At 57.0% G+C, this 16,685-nt stretch overlaps 1 protein-coding gene across 4 annotated transcripts in view; it reads left to right on the top strand.

Annotated features, from left to right (window-relative positions):
* Positions 1–16,685, top strand: part of RIMBP2 (RIMS binding protein 2) — a 143,787-nt gene that overhangs the window by 91,514 nt on the left and 35,588 nt on the right. For all 4 annotated transcript variants that reach the window (XM_032595400.1, XM_030336590.1, XM_030336592.2 and 1 more), the window contains exons 7-10: positions 2,236–2,381; positions 3,011–3,090; positions 6,872–6,981; positions 9,330–10,142. In XM_032595400.1, coding sequence (XP_032451291.1) covers positions 2,236–2,381; positions 3,011–3,090; positions 6,872–6,981; positions 9,330–10,142 — 1,149 coding nt within the window. The remainder of the gene's footprint in view (positions 1–2,235; positions 2,382–3,010; positions 3,091–6,871; positions 6,982–9,329; positions 10,143–16,685) is intronic.

Here is a 16,685-nt window from a genome sequence, read left to right as displayed (position 1 = left end):
AGGGCAGAGGGAGGAGGGTCTGCACACCCCTCCAAGGTGTTCCGAGGGCATGGTGCACCTAGCCCGTGTGTCGGGGCTGCGGCTGTGAGGTCAGCCAGTTGGCCAGGCCCCTGTGGAAACGCCTCTCGGTGGCTGGAGACAGACAAGGGGACAGATGCGTGAGGACAGAGTGACAAGCTAGAAAGTGACCCAGGACTGCTTCAGACCAGGCAGACAAAGAAGCCTGGCTCTAGGAAAGGATGTTGGGCTGTGCCGTCTGAAGGATGAGAAGGGGTAGGACAGTTTCAGCTGTTACTAGATGAGACAAACATTCTTAGGCCGGGTGGCCGCATGAGGTTGGCCGGTGATACTTTTCAAGATCCCGACACGGGACGGGGACACGTCAGATCCTCAGGGACAGGGTGCCTGGAGGCCATGCAGAACGCCCGCGTGCACTGAAAAACGCAGCCTCTGAGTGCAGAGTTACAGCCCAGGGAAGCCTGTGGTTTCGTGGCACCCGGGGTTTAACAGGGGCCCGTCACGTGGAACCTCTGAGACCGCCGGGGCAGGCGGGTCCTCGCCCACGTCGGGTCTGCAGGCTGGTCACAGCAGAGCACCCGACCCACCGTCGCGTGCCCACCCCGGCCCACATGGCCAGCGGGCCCTTCTCCCCATGGTGTCTCGGGCTGCTGTGTGCGCACCTCCGTGAGGCATGCAGACGTGCGTCCGGTGGGAGTGGCTCGGTGTTGAAACAATCTGGAGAACAGGGTGTGACCCGCGGTGGTGGAAGGTGGGCACTCAGACCCACAGCGGTTCCGGGTCGCCACCAAGCGGATCGATGAGATCCTGGTGTGCGAATAGGTTTGTAGCAAGCCTTCCACACAGCCGCCTGGATGGACGTAGCTCATGTAACAGTCAGTGACCTCGCCCCACGAGGGGGCGCCATTGGCAGGGCCCACGCGCCCCTGGCTTCACCCTTGCCCTTGCGGCATCGCCGACCGTGGCTCCACGTTCCTCTGAGGCTGGCGTAGGGCACTGGCCCCACTGTTCTCGCTCAGGAGTGCTGGGCTGGAGGCACAGCCTCTCTGTCTGGAATGTTCCTTCAAAGAGGAAACAGTCGACTGTGCACCTGCTCAAACAGCTTCTGTCCAAAAGCGGGACTCGTGACTTCCACTGCCAGGGGGTCGGACCGGCCGTGGGTCAGAGGTTGGCCTTTCCTCCTTCTCAGCTGGTGCCCCGGGGCTCCTGGGCGCGCACTTGCGCAGCATCACTTTGCACCTGCTGTATGCCGAGCGCTGCCGTGAGCGGTGGGGACAGACGGCAGTGACCAGGCCACACCTCTGCTCTCTGGGATCTGACGCCCCAGCAGGGCCCTGTGTCTGTTCTGGCCTGATTCCATTTTAGGGGTGTTATCCCACAGTTCCTTTAACCGGGCCGGAGCTTCGGGGCCCCTGGCAGGTGAAAGCCTCTGTAGGGACGCTTCCCACCTTACTGCGAATCATTTGGCCTTTCCCAGCGTGGACTCGGCAGGTTGAATCTTCGGTGAGATGATCCCGAGGTCTGGCCACTTGCGGACAGAGGCTGGACAGAGAGGTCAGGGAGGGAATCGCGGCTCCTGTGCTTCTCCTCGGAATTCTAAACATTCCCAGCCTCTTGGCCGCTTTGTATGTAAATTAGGACACTTTGGGTCGTAAATGACAGCGATGCTGACCTAAATGGGTGTGAGCCGCAGGGAACTTGCTTATCACCTGGAGTAGATGAGCCAGTATGTCTGGCTCCCGCACAGCTGGATTCGGGGGCTCCAACTGCGCCCCCAAGATGCGTTTCCTACCCCTCTGGCGGCTCCCCTTCTAGGAGCCAGTTCCGGTGGGACAGACCTTCCGCCTCCTGGGGGCAATGTGGCTGCAGAATCACCAGGCCTCACAGCCTCTCAGTTTGCAGCCAGGGAAAAGGAGAGGCCCTTTCCCTGTGGCTTCTTTTAATTCCCCATGGCTGGACCTTCCCACCGCATGTTTAACACTGCCATCGCCACCAGACCATCCTCACAGCCAGGAGTGGACTCTGCCGGGGGGATGGCCTGGCGGGGCATGGGGTCAGGCGGCCAGTGGGGACTGAGGGCAGGAAGCAGGCAGCTCCCAAGATGAAAACCTGAGGCTGGTGCCAGCGAGGGGGACGGGCACGCTGGAAAGTCAAAGGACCCACGCGTGTGTCACCTCACTGGCATCCTTGTTCAAATTGTCTCGATGTCGTGGCCAGGTCAGGAGAGCACCGTCGGAAGCCGCACTGTGACTGGGGACTATATCCGGCCCCTCCCGCTCCCTGGTGACAAGCCGGAGCCTCTGCCCATCAAGCCCACCTTTCTGTCGAGATCCGCTAGCCCAAGATGCAGATTTGAATCAGACGTGAGTTCTGGCCCGCCCGTGCGGATCCGTCTGGTGGGAACACGATGGTCCTCTCACCTTCCTTCCTCCCCCCTCCTCCTCCCTCTCCCTCCGGGCGTCTTCCCTTCCTCCCGTAAATTCCCATATCTGGTCTTCATCGGCCCTCGTGTCACCTCCTCCATGCAGTATTCCCGGTTGTCTCAGCCCCACAGCACCAGGCACCCTCTGACACGCGATCGCGGTGGACGGTGTCTGTCTCCCTCGCAGGGCCGAGCCCCTGTGAGCAGAGGCCGTGGGTCATCGTCCGTCTCCGTGTCCACAGATGCCCGGTAGGGCCTGGCAATCTCGCACGGTCTGCCCGGCGAGTCCCACACCCCGTGTTGGGGGGCCCCACCTCCGGTCCACTCTTGGTTCGGGAAGATGCGTTCCCTATAAACGTCCTTCTGTGTGACCAGGGGGCCCACACTGAGGGAGCCGCTTCATCTCCGGGCCGGTGCCCAAGACACAGAAGTTGGTCTAGTCGGGGCTCGTGGGAGCTCCGCGGTCTGGGGCGAGAAGGCTCAGCGAGACTGAAGGGTTTCCTGTGTGCTTCCCGCAAAAACGTGACGCCCGCCGCTGCGTAACCTGAACGTGGTTTGTGTCTTTACCAGATGGATAATGAACGCAGTTCCAGTACCTCCAAGCAGCAGAGGCACTCGGGGAAAGTCCACCTGTGTGTCGCCCGCTACAGGTAAGCACGGAGCTCCTCTCTGCATCTCTGAGCATCCGTGGACGTGCGGGGGGTGCCTTGGGGCTGATGGGGCCGCGGGTCTGGGCGTGCTCCCCTCCCCACCCTCCCTGGGTCCTCGGCCGAAGGCAGGCGGTTCGGCCAGACTCGGGAGACGGGGAAGGTTTGTTGTCGGTTCTGATGGAAAGCGAGTAGATGGTGGATTTGTTTCTCAGGACGGCCGTTAACGACTTACGCAAAGTGGGAGACTTAAACCAGCAGAAGCACGGTCTCTGGCGGCTCTGGAGGCGGGAAGTGCGGGATCGGGTCAGCAAGGCTGTGCTCACTGGGGGCTCTTGTAGCTTCTGGTGCTCCGGGCGTCCCTGGGTTATGGGTGCATCCCTGTGGTCTCTGCCCGGCCTCACGCGGCCACATCCCTGTGCATCTGCTCGTTCTCTCTCTGTCAGTAAGGACACGAGTCACTGGATGGGGGCCCACCGACTCCAGCACGACCCCATCCTGATCGCATCTGCAAAGACCCTGTTTCCAAATAAGGTCATGTTCCCCACGCTGGGGGGGCTAGGACCTGAACCAACATTCAGGGGGACGGTTTAGCCCTCGGCAGGTGGCAAGCTGAAACTCACAGGGGCACATTCTTGTCCAGAGCCCCCGTTTACTGCCTTTCTGGGGTCCTCACACTTGCGAGGCGCCCCTCGCTAATTTCTCGCTGGGGTCCTGTGGTGTCCACGCTCAGTGGGAACTAAGGAGCCATCTGGTCTGAACGACCCTCAGAGTCTTTGTGGGGAACGACCCCCCCAATTCTGAGACGGGTGTGGGGTAGCTGCCTCCCCACAACTCCGCTACCCGGGGACAGTGCCGGCAAGCCCGAGACCAGATTCTGCCACGGGAAGGAGTTAGCCATAAACCACATAGTTCACGTCTCCCGTTCCTCACGCTCGATGAGGACCCAGCCTCTCGTCCTTGGTTTCCGCCGGTCGGTATACCTGGCACGGGTTCCGTTTTCTCCAGCGGGAGCCCTTCGTAACGGCTCTCGCGCTGAACTGGGCTCTCGGGGCTGGCTCACTTCCCAGCTGGCCTGCGCCCTGGCGAGCCACACTCCCCAGCCTCCCCAGCCTCCCCGCGTGCCGTGTGCCCTGGCCTCGCAGTCCCTCCGCTTCCAGGAGAGGCGAGGTCTCATTCCGGGGACAGGGGCCCGACAGCCGGTGCACCCCGTGGACGCATTCTGTAGCCAGCGTGAAGTCGGGCACGGAAGAAGACGGGCTGACCAACCGGCTTCCGTCTGCCGTTGCCGTCACCAGGCACGGCCCAAGTGCACGATGTCCCCTCGTTCGTTCTCTTCTTTGTCGGTGCCCTTGATGTGGCGCTGGTGCTGGCTTTGTGACTCTTTCAGCCACCCTGCCAAAGAAGCCCGAACCACGTGAGACCGAATAGCGCAGAGAGGACTTTGCACGTCTGAGTTCCCTTCGTACCTTACCACCCCCGCTGGGGTGGTTCTGAAGGTAAAGGCAGGAGTTTGGGGGGATCCCCTGGGACCAAACACGGACATCATTCAATAAGCCTGTGGAGGTTTCCCCAAACCTGAAACGAGACAATACCTGCCTGAGGCCGCCCCCCTCAGTGGCTGGCGCAGTCACCTCCTGGGACGGTCGCCTGCGGTCCGTCTGCCTCTGCCCCCACCTCTCCTGCCCGCCCGAAACCACCATCGCTCTGTGCAAACGGCTTTGCAGACACAGAACTCTGAGCTCGCGCGTTCGGTGCATCACGCGAGACACCCCGAGCTGACCCTCGCCCCGCTTTCTCGGTGCAGCCGCGCCTGACCGTGGACCCGGCTCAGTACGTGTGACCCCATCTGCCCACCCTGACTCAGCTTTCAGCCTCCCCCGCCAAAGCCCGTTTCCATCACCTCTTGAGCCACTCGTGATCCAGTGTCCTCGCCCCACCTGCCACCTGCCGGCTCCCCATCCCTGGGGCGCCCGAGTGTCTCTACCGAATGCAGGTGTGGTCACATCACTCCCTGGCTTAAATCCCGATACCTCCCAGCACCGAAGATCAAATCCACACCCACGGGGACCCTGCCAGTCCCTATCCCTCGACGCTCCTGCGGCCAGCACCCTCCTCCAGCCAGGCTGACTCTTGGCGCCCCAGAGGGACCCTGCTCCTGCCTCTGGGCCTTTGCACGCGCCATTCCCTCTGCCGGGAGCTGCTTACTCTCCTCATCCGCCCGCTGGGCTATCACATCAAACATCCATCTGTGTCTCTTCCTTACGCAGATGGCCCCTGGCAGTTACTGACTCAGTAAAACCATCAGACTGTTGCAAAACTTCCCTAGACCCTGGACTCGGACAGTGAGGGGCACGGTGACTTGGTGCCGTTAAACCTGCAGAGGACGGGGGTCAGGAGACCTTGATGTTGGTCCCCAGCATCCCCACCCCGGGCCTCTTTGTGAGCTTGTGACTTTGGGCGGGTGCCCCTGACCTCACTCTGTGATTCAAATCGGGAGAAATAGGATGTTCTCTGCTCGCCTCGCCGAGATGGAACGCTGATCTCGTAAAACGTACACGGAAGTGCTGGTGAGCTTTCTGGTACTGTTGGCGTGCGAGTCGCTATCGCCTCGTTATTATATTTCTACCACACGTGCCTATCGTCTTTGACTCTCAGCAGATGCTGTTTTAATTTTTATTGGGGCTTTCTCCGTTGTTCTAAACTAATTTAAAAAATCCCCATTTCGTTTACTATATGTCTTATTTGCACAATCCGGCATGATTGTAAAAAATGTCACGTTTACGAGGATATTTGACGCAACGGTGCGTGTATTAACCAAAGGTTAGAGGCCACATCGGTGCCCAGTGTTAGGACATCGGTTAAGTGAAGTATGCCAGTCTGTTCAGTGGAATATTCCACATCCATTAAAAAAGGTCATGACAGAGGGGCGCTTGGGTGGCTCAGTCGGTTGAGCGCCCGACTTCGGCTCGGGTCATGATCTCGCGGTGCGTGAGTTCGAGCCCCGCGTCGGGCTCTGCGCTGACAGCTCGGAGCCTGGAGCCTGCTTCGGATTCTGTGTCTCCCTCTCTGTCCTTCCCCCGCTCAGGCTTTGTCTCTCTCTTTCTCTCTCAAAAAGAAAAACCTTAAAAATTTTTTTTTTTTTTTAATTTTTTTTTTTTCTCAACGTTTATTTATTTTTGGGACAGAGAGAGACAGAGCACGAACGGGGGAGGGGCAGAGAGAGAGGGAGACACAGAATCGGAAACAGGCTCCAGGCTCTGAGCCATCAGCCCAGAGCCCGACGCGGGGCTCGAACTCACGGACCGCGAGATCGTGACCTGGCTGAAGTCGGACGCTTAACCGACTGCGCCACCCAGGCGCCCCCTTAAAAATTTTTTAAAAAGGGTCACGATAGGATATTTCACGAGCTAGAGGGAGGGTCACGCATACTGGAAAGTGGAAAGAATAAGCAGATTACCGCCAAGTAAATGCGCCGTGGTCCTACCTTTGCTAAGCGGTACGTACGGAAAGATTGTAGGGTTAATGATTCTTCTTTGCTTACTAACGCGAACACTTACGGCAGACGTGACGGGTACGAACCGAGATCAGGGTCATCAGTGTGTCATGTGGACGGGGACCCCGAGCGTCCGCCTCAGTTTCAGAATTCTCTCTCTGTTTTGAGTGTGTGCGAGAGCGCGGGTGCTGCCGCCGTTCCTGGCGGGCACACGGCTGGCGCGGGGGTGCAGGTGCCCACCGCCCTCCGCGTGCAGCACCTGCTCCACGAGTGTCCTTCTTCCTCCAGTTACAACCCCTTCGACGGGCCGAATGAGAACCCGGAAGCTGAGCTGCCCCTCACGGCGGGGAAGTACCTCTACGTGTACGGGGACATGGACGAGGACGGCTTCTATGAAGGTCTGTTAGGGCGCGGGGCGGTGGGTGCCGGGGCTGCTCCGCGCACCTGACTGGTCCCCGCGGACGGGCCAGGCCCCCAGCTACGCCTGCCCGCCCCAACCCTCCGCCCTGACCCTCCGCCCGCCCTCCTCAGCTTTCCCCCTCCTGACGACCGAGTGGGGTGTCCTGACCCCGCAGACCTGAGGCACTGGCGGAGGTTTGCAACGTCCGTCCCCGCAGAGCTCGCCGGGTGGCTGTGCGGACACACCGGGCCGACGGACTCCTGTTCCCAGAGGGGATCTGTTGCGTCTTCTATGTTACCGCCCCAGGACCCCCGGACCCCCAGCTGACCTCCTTCCCGGCAGGACAGATGACCCCGCCCGGCTCAGGGCGATCCCACTGACCTCTGGGCTTTCTGGCCGTCTGCCCCACGTGCTGCTGGATCCCTCCCTTCAGGGTTACCGCCCCGCCCAGTCCGAAATCGGGAAATGCGACCTCCTCCCTCCCTCTGGGACGCCTAACCCTCCGTCCCTTTTGTAACCCGAGCATGAGCTCGGGACAGCACCAGCGGCTTCACGAGCCCGCGAGACTCCTCAGTCCCCAGTCGCTCGATCACCCTGGACGAACGGGACGGTCTTGGCCTCTTACCTTGAGCTGTAGGACCGGTTCTTGCTAAATTAGCGGGCTCCTGTTTCACGGCCTTGCCGAGTGTTCCCAGGGCCGATAGACGCAGTTGGCTTTCGAGCTGGTGTTTGCTGGACGTGAGGTTGGATTGCTTCCGTTTTTTTTTTTTTAATGTTTAGTTTTGAGAGAGAGGAGTGGGGGAGGGGTAGAGTGAGGGGGGACGGGACCCAAAGGCTCTGCGCTAACAACAGAGAGCCCGACGTGGGGCTCAAACTCATGACCTGTGAGATCATGGAAGTCATGCTCGAACGACCGAGCCACCCGGGCGCCCCACAGGTTGCCTCTTGACGCTGAACAGCCGCCCGGCCGTGGGCTGCGTCGCTCGCCACCACGTGCCACGGCCAGGCGGGCACGTGGTAGCAGAGCCGTGGGCCGTCCACGCGAGAAATCCGCCACGGCTGGTGGCAGCACAGCCCGAACTCTTAACCGACGTTCACGTCACCGTCACTGTTTTTCACATCTGTAGAAACAGGCGCCCGAGGCGGCCGCCAGAAAACCCTTGTTGGAAATCTCTAGAATATTCACAGCAGGCATCTTGCCCGCATCAGCTTTCTGGAGGCCTGATTCAAACAGGGCTGCGAAGCTCGGGAATTTCCCTTGTCTCTGTGCCTTCCTCTGTGTAGAACGGAGAAAGCGAATTCGACTTGCGGGCAGCCTTGGGTAAATGAGGTGCGGGGCGGGTAGGACAGGACCCGGTGCACGGTGAGTGCGGTTGTCACTGTCGGCGTCACCCGAGCACCGGCCCTCGTGAGAACATCCTGGGGGTGCCAGCTGACCCACACCCTACGTGGGGCCGGGAGCAGGCCGGAGTCCCCCTTTGCTCTGGGGGAATCCACGGCCCATCGTATGGTCACGTGCCCTCCTCTGGGTCCACCACACGTCTCCCGAGGCCAGGGTCTACTGGGAACGGGCACCTCCCCGCCACACCCTGCCGCGTACCGGGCAAACGGCCCGTCCCGCTGGTGCTGCGAGATTACCCAAATCTCGGCATCTTTGAGGCTCCTCAAAACGCTTCTGTTTTTTAGACCTCTGCTGCCAACGGGTTTTGAGCCCAAGTAAAAAGAGAGCATTTCGCAGAATAAGAAGAGGTTCTCCCTGTGGCCGCCAGTAGCCACGAGAGCTGGTGTGATGAAATTTTTTTGCCACTCAACCTACAGGTGGTCTGGCACCACATGGGCAGTTTCTTTCTCACAGCAAACGGGCATTCTGGGAGCTTCCTTAGGACATACACAGTGTGCTTTGTAAGGGGGAGAGGTCACCTTTAAATCCTATTCATGTGATCATACCCTCAAAAATAATAGTAAGACGTTTACTTTCTTAACCTCCCAAACCCTCGTCTCACGCACGTTTGTTCGTCCATAAACAAACATTTACTGGGCACCTACTGTGTGCCAGGACTCTTCAGTGTGATGAAAGGAAAGAGATCTCTGCGCTCATGGGGTGTCCGTGTCCGTAGGCAGGTGTTGGCTAAGCAGGGGGCCACGCTGCCCGATGGGTTCGCGGGTCGCAGGGGGCAAGCGGTGGGAGCAAGGTCCCGAGGACGGGACGTTTGAGCAGGTGTCCGTGACGACCTGTGGAATCCCACGGCCGTACCGCACGGCCCCGTCGGGGAGCCGTGCGGGTGCGGCAGGACCTCGGGGCCCCGATGCGAGGGCGGGGTGATCTCACTGCCTTTGTACCAACAGGCGAGCTCCTGGACGGGCAGAGGGGCTTGGTGCCCTCCAACTTTGTGGATTTTGTCCAGGACAACGAGTCGCGGCCGGCAAGCACGCTGGGGAACGAGCAGGACCAGAATCTCATCAACCGTTCGGGCGTCGGCTCGGAGGGGGAGAACGTTCTGGACCTGCACGCCCCCACCCCCATCGACGCCGGCGTCGCGGACGGCGGTGCGGAGACGCTGGGCGTGAGCGTCGACGACGTCGGAGAAGACATCGTGCCTTACCCTAGGAAAATCACCCTCATCAAGCAACTCGCCAGAAGTGTCATTGTGGCCTGGGAGCCGCCGGCGGTGCCGCCGGGCTGGGGGACCGTGAGCGGCTACAGCGTGCTCGTGGACCGGGAGCCGCGCGTGAGCGTCACGCTGGGGAGCAGGACCAAGGCCCTCATCGAGAAGCTCGACACGGCGGCCTGCACCTACCGCATCTCCGTGCAGTGCGCCACCAGCAGGGGCCACTCGGACGAGCTGCGCTGCACGCTGCTGGTGGGCAAGGACGTGGCGGTGGCCCCCTCCCAGCTGAGGGTGGACAACATCACCCAGATCTCGGCCCAGCTCTCCTGGCTGCCCGCCAACAGCAACTACAGCCACGTCATCTTCCTCAACGAGGAGGAGCTCGACGTGGTCCGGGCCGCGAGCTACACGTACCGGTTCTTCGACCTCAGGCCCAACGTGGCCTACAAGGTGAAGGTCCTGGCCAGGCCCCACCAGATGCCGTGGCAGCTGCCCCTGGAGCAGCGGGAGAAGAAGGAGGCCTTCGTGGAGTTCTCCACGTTGCCGGCAGGTGAGCCCCGTCCTCCCGGCGGGGGGGGGGGGGGGAGGGAGGGGTCCCGGGGTGGCGGGGGGAGAGGGCAAGGGCTGTCACCTGTACGCGGGGAGGGCTGGGTGAGAGGGGGCAGGCGGGGGAGACCACGTTCAGTCAGCGCTGTCCTGGAAAATCCCGTAAGTCAGCAGGAAGCAGGGCGTGTGCGTGCGTGTGCGTGCGTGTGTAGGTGAGTGTGTGCACTGTGTGTGCACGCGCACGTGTGTGCACGTATGTGCATGGGTGTGTACGTGTACACACGTGCATGTGTGTGCACACGTGCGCGTGTCTCTGGGTATGTGTGCACGTGCGTGTGAGAGAGGGAAAGGGACTACTTGGAGTTTGTTTAGGGACCGTGGTTTTGGGAACATCGCTTCTGACACTGGCGCGTGCACGAGGCCTAGCCCGGAACGGACGGGAGGAGGCGAGACCCCCTCGGGGACGGGCGAGGACGTCTCCCCCACGGCGTGGCCGCCACACGCGTGTGCTCGTGGAGGGCAACAGCGAATGAAGCGCCTACATGCCTTCGCGACGGTTCTTTCCGTCTCAGTTTTTCCTTCGGACGCAAACACGGGGATGGATTTGCGTAGAAGGCGTGACGTCCCATCGTAGACGCCCTTCTGGGTTCTGGGCACGTCTGCCATGGAGAGCCCGTCTCCTGTGCGTCCTCCACTAGGAAGAATGGCAGGAGAAGTGACGCGCCTCCCTTCCCACACACACCCTGGGCGGTTGTAGAGAGGGGCTCAGGTACACGTGCCTGTGGGGTCAGCTCGTCGCCGATCCTCCAGGGTCCCCGTGCCGCTAAGGGGCAGCTACCCCCCCCACCTCCAGAAACGTCTGCTGTGCTGCTCTTGGCTGTGGGGCCCGTCCAAGGCCGCCCTTCCACGCAGGTCAGCTGTGCCCGGTGGGGGGGAGCCTGGGGACCGGCGGGAAGAGCAGCCTTCTTGGAGCCAAGAACGCGATTCTTGGAGAACGTTCGAGGGTGTAATCTGTGTCCTGCGGATCGTCTCTTAGTCCCGAGTTACTCGCGAGATCCCCCGGAAGTGCCGTCTCAGCCGCCCCTTTGTCGGACCTCTGTGATCCGTTAATCCCGTCCTGCCGAACCTCGCTTGTCGGTAGTTTTCGCAAACAGTTCGTTTCTTCTCCGGGATCATTTTATTTTATTTTATTTATTTATTTATTTTTTTAAATTTTTTTTTAACGTTTATTTATTTTTGAGACAGAGAGAGACAGAGCATGAATGGGGGAGGGGCAGAGAGAGAGAGGGAGACACGGAATCGGAAGCAGGCTCCAGGCTCTGAGCCATCAGCCCAGAGCCTGATGCGGGGCTCGAACTCACGAACCGTGAGATCGTGACCTGAGCTGAAGTCGGACGCTCAACCGACTGAGCCACCCAGGTGCCCCTCCGGGATCATTTTAAGCGGCTGCATAAAGTCTTCCATCCCACACAACGTGGGCTTTTCAGTTCGTGACGGTTTACTTCCGTGTCGTCGTGTTCTCCAGCGTGTGCCAAGCCTGTAATCAATGGGTCCCTGACCGACAAAGCAGCCTGACCCACGGGCAGGGGGGCAGACTCTACCCGACGGCGGGAGGCGGTCTGAGGAGGAGCCGAGTCGTAAAGGGTCAGCGCCTTTGTCTTCCGTGCTGACTCGATTCCCTGCCCGGCCACCGGCGTCGGTCATGAAAACTGGGATAACGAGGATCCCCCTTTCCCCTGAAGCCTACCGTGAGGTTGTGGGTCAGTGCTGGGGGCACAAGAAACAAGACACGCCAAGTTCAGGGCTCCGTGGGGGCTCAGGAGGGACGAGGGGGCACACGCGTTGGTCCCCCCCGGAAGGCTTCTAGAGAAGCCCAGGGTGCGATGGAGAGGACGGGGTCCAGGTGGGGCGTGAGCACGAGTCGTGTGCCGCAGCTTAACTTCCCGTCACCGATGTCTTCGTCCGTAAGCCTGAGGGCTCACGCAGCGGACAGTCTGGCCTCACAACTCTGGAGGCTGGATGTCTGAGACCGAGGCACCGGCAGATTCGGGGTCTGGAGGCGAGGATTTGAGCCCGTGAATTCTGGGGGGTAGCGGACCCAACATTGGGTTTGTCGCAAACGTTTCTGTCTCCTGACCAGAAGGAGCGGTGTCCTGTCCGTGGTGAGTGGAGTGAGTGGAAGGCCTGGGGGGAGCTTGCCCTGCGTGGGAGGAAAGGGTGCTCCTAGACCAGCCCCTCTGAACTCGTGTCGGGTATGACTTGTTCGAGGCACCCCGACGTGACGGACATGAGCGCCGCTCCCGCTGGTCCGCATCTCTGGGCCCGTGTGTGGGGAGCTGGGCCGGGGGTGGCGGAACGGCAGTTACCAGCCTTTCTTCACCCACAAATCCTGTAGTGTGATTCCACTGTAGGTAGAAGTGAGCACCGAGGCAGATCCCAGACCGGTTTCCCCTCTTGGCCATTGCCCTTAAGAACAATGAGGCCTGATAGCTTAATCGACTTCCAAAGTGCCAGAGCCAGGTGGTCAAGGGAACAGTGGTGACCCTGAACGAGTTAATGGGGTTTCTGAAGACAGGTGTTAGCTACAGGCTGCGGCGCAAACCCTCAGAAAACTCTGGTCTGGATAGAGCGACCCGCTCCGCAGAAAGGCTGGCACATCACGAGTTCCAGAGTCCCTCCTTTACGAGAAGCCACTCGCACCCCAAGAGACAGATCTCGTGGGTCCCGAGCAAGCCAATACCGGATCTCGCAGGTGGGATTGCAACTGTCCCTGCATGTCCCAGGGACAGTTATCAGCAGCGGGATGGGCAGTGTGTGTGCTTTGGGACAACACCAGCCATGTGAATGGTTTGGGGCAGGAAACGTTTTCAGTGGTAGCCGCTGTGATACCTAAATTCTCGGTGTGGAATTTAAAGCTGGCGTTCACCGGCAGGTTTCAGATCAGAATTTGAGATTATCTTTAGGGTTTGCAACACTGCATACAGCTTTTCCTCAAAAGGACTCTGGCAGCTACGGGACCCAGCAGGGCCTAGACAGACAAGGCACATCATTCCCAGCTGGCAGCGCCAGGGTCCTGTGGTCCCTGAAGAGGCCAGGCCTGCGCACTGGGAGCGGCCTGACTTCCTCCCTCCAGCCTGGGCCAAACATTGCCCTGCGTGACCCCCACCCTCCCAGTGCCAGGTGAACTGCATACTTGAGTGAGGACAGGGGGGCTGGCATTTCTCCAGAGCTGTCCTGTCCCCCTGCCTGCTGGGGCTGGCTTGGTATTTGCAGCCTCCAAGATTCAAAGCAGATCGTGACCAGGAGCCTGCATGCAGAGTCCCCCGTCGCTGCAGGAAGGGCAGGCTGCTTCCCAGATGGGCCATGAGAGACCTATCGATAGAACTTATAAATTCCTCATGTCCTTCCTGGGTTTTGTCTGCTTGGTCTATCCGGTCATTGAGAGTTATTGTCTGTGTGTCTAATTTCTTCTTCAGTGTTCTCATTTTAGCTTTATGTATTGTAGAGCTCCATTAGTAGGCACATACACGTTTTTGTAAAATTTTTCTTAATGTTTTTTTTAATGTTTATTTATTTTTGAGAGAGAGAGAGACACAGAGTGTGACCCAGGGAGGGGAAGACAGAGGGAGACACAGAATCCAAAGCAGGCTCCAGGCTCCGAGCTGTCAACACAGAGCCCGACGCAGGGCCTGAACCCACGAACCATGAGATCATGACCTGAGCTGAAGTCGGACGCTTCACCGACTGAGCCACCCAGGCGCCCTGGCACATACACATTTAAAATTGTTAGTTTTTCATGATGAATTTACCCCTTTCTCGTAATGAAACGCACCTCTTTGTCTCTGATAATTAGTTTTTGTCTTGAAGTCTGTTTTGTCTGATACTCATAGGACTACCAGCTTTTCCATGCTTAGTATTTGCATGTTATATCTCTTCCTAACCTTTCAAATTCTTTGTATTTTTATTTTTTGTATGTCTCTTGCAAATGGCCTGTGATTGGGTCTTGGTGTTATAACAATATGACAGTCTCTGCCTTTTAATTGGAATCTTTAGTTCCTTCACGTTTAGTACAATGATTGATATGACTTTATTTAAGTCTGCCATTTGTTCTTTATGTTTCATTTGTCCTGTCTGGTTTTTTTCTTCATCTTTCCCTGCTTTTGTGTCTGGGGGGGGGGGGGGGGGGGGGGGGCGGGGATCAACTAAGAGTTTTTTTCTATTCCATTTTCTCCTCTGCTGACTTTTTTGTTGTTGTTGTTATAACTCTTTATATTCTTGTTTTAGAGATTGATGTAGGGAGTAACACATGCCTATTTAGCTTATTAAGAATTAGTTTACATTAATAACATAACCTTATTTATAAGGGAAGAATAGTACCAGTGTATAATTCCATTTATGCACCTTCATTTTCGCTATTGCTTTTATACATTTTATCATATGTTTTATTCTGTTATAATAATGTTACATCCCTTTTTGGTCCACATTTCCATCTGTTATGATTTCCTTTTAGCCCTGAACAATTTCCTTTAGCGTCTCTTGCAGAATTCTTTTGCTTAGGTAAAAAAAAAAAAAAAAAAAAAAAAAAAAAAAAAAAAATCCTCATTATTTCACATTTATTTAAAGATAATTTTTTTCTGGATATAGAATTCTAGCCTTTTTTTAAATTTCAGGACTTTGGAAATGTCATTCCTTTTCTCTTGGCCTTCCCTATTTTTACAAGGAGTCAGCTGAGTTTTCTATTGTCCCATTCATTCCCTGACTGCTTTCAAGATTTTTCTCTTTGTCTTTTTTGAAATTTACTGACAATCCTTGATCTAAGGGTGGTATTGGTGGTAGTTTTTCTGCAAATTTCAAATTTTATATCTCCACATTTTTTCTACCTTATTCTGTCTTTCCCGTCTGAGAACCTAATTGTACATGAGTCAAATTGCTTGCTAATGTCATACAGATGTATGAGCTCCTGTTAATTTTTTAAATCATTTTCCTCATTGTGTTTCAGTTAGGATAATTTCTATGATAATATCTTCAACTTTATTAGATCTGTCTTTTGCAGTGTCCAATCTGCTGTTAACACCATTAAATGAAATTTTTATTTTGGCCATTGGAGTTTTCAGTTCTAGGATTTTCATTTGGTCCTTTTTTTTTTTTTAACTTTCTTATCACTCTGGGGATTCCCATCTCTTGGCCTATCCCATTCATCTTTACCTATACATTTTTAACCTGTTTGTAATAATTGTTTTAAAGTCTTTGCTAATTGTAACACCTGAGTCACATATGGGCCTGTGTCTACGGACTGTTTTTTCTCTCAGTCACATATTCGCTCATTTCTTTCCACATCTGGTGACTTTCATTGTGTGTTGGACAGTGTAGATTATGCACTGTGGAGACTGAATTCTGTTACCTTTCTCAGTAACAGCTATAACAGCACCTCTGGAGGGTGTTGAGGTGTATCCTTGCAGACAGTTATAGTACTTGTGACATATCTACGTCTTGTATATGCTTGTTTTAGCTTTATTTGGGTGGGTGTGTTTCATTTTTGCCTTTAGAATGCAGCCCTCCATCCTGATGTATGACCCCGGCTTCTGTGATTTGGACCTTCCATGTCTCCAGTGGAAAACCCAGTCTCCTCTAACTTGGCGGGACTTGAACCCCAAATCCTTCGTCTCAGCGCCAGGCAGCCCTCAGAATCACCACTGAACTCTGCAGCCGTCTGGCTGTTTCCTTTCCTGTATGTTGCTTGCATCCTTGTCTGCCCTGCACAGGCACGACTTAGGAGTCACTGCGTAAATAGCGCGAGGGGAATGGGCTCACAGAGGTTGGGGATCCTGTTGCATTGCATCTTCACTTTCCGGGATTCTCTTGTCGATTTCTGTCATCTCTGCCATCACCGGAGGCCAGCTTCCAATTCCACGCCCTAGCAAGACCGCCTGCCACTTTCTGCTTGGACTCTGTCTCTCACACGAGCTAGCTGGGCAGTGCCCTAGGGGAGAATGAGGAGGAGTCTGGTTACGTGTGGGGACTTGCTATGTGTTTCCCGTCTTAAAAGGTGCAGACCACACGGTGTCCGCCCTCTCTACCCCGTAGCGCGGGGTGAACCGCGTAGGGCGTGTTCACGGGAAGCATTTTGAAATGGGTTGAGAGTCTTCTCTCCGCCATGAGGCATGGGCTGCTTCTCTCCCTGCTGGGTGTTCCTTGCAACCAAGGAGAGCAATCCGGCTCTGACGAGAACCGCTGATTCCTCTCATCTTGTGAACGCAACCAGGTCACGAGGACAGTGTTGGGGAGACTCGGGGAGGTGGTGCCCCACGGTGTTTCCGAGAGCCCTGGCAGCCAGTCAGCTGTGAGTGGATGAGAGCCCCCGCGATCTGTCCCGTGCTCTGGGGGTGAGTCCGCGATGGTGACCAATCACAGGGGAGGGAGACAGACGGCACTCGCGGTTGATGCGATTAGCAGTGCTTGAGAAGGAACAGTCACCCTTGGAGACTGAGAACAGACTCCTCCCGCGAAATCCCCGGAGTCTGGTCAGACACCACCCAACTACCAGCAG

This window comes from Lynx canadensis, chromosome D3, assembly GCF_007474595.2.
Source record: "Lynx canadensis isolate LIC74 chromosome D3, mLynCan4.pri.v2, whole genome shotgun sequence".
Taxonomy (NCBI): domain Eukaryota; kingdom Metazoa; phylum Chordata; class Mammalia; order Carnivora; family Felidae; genus Lynx; species Lynx canadensis.
This window is presented reverse-complemented; position numbering and strand designations above follow the sequence as displayed.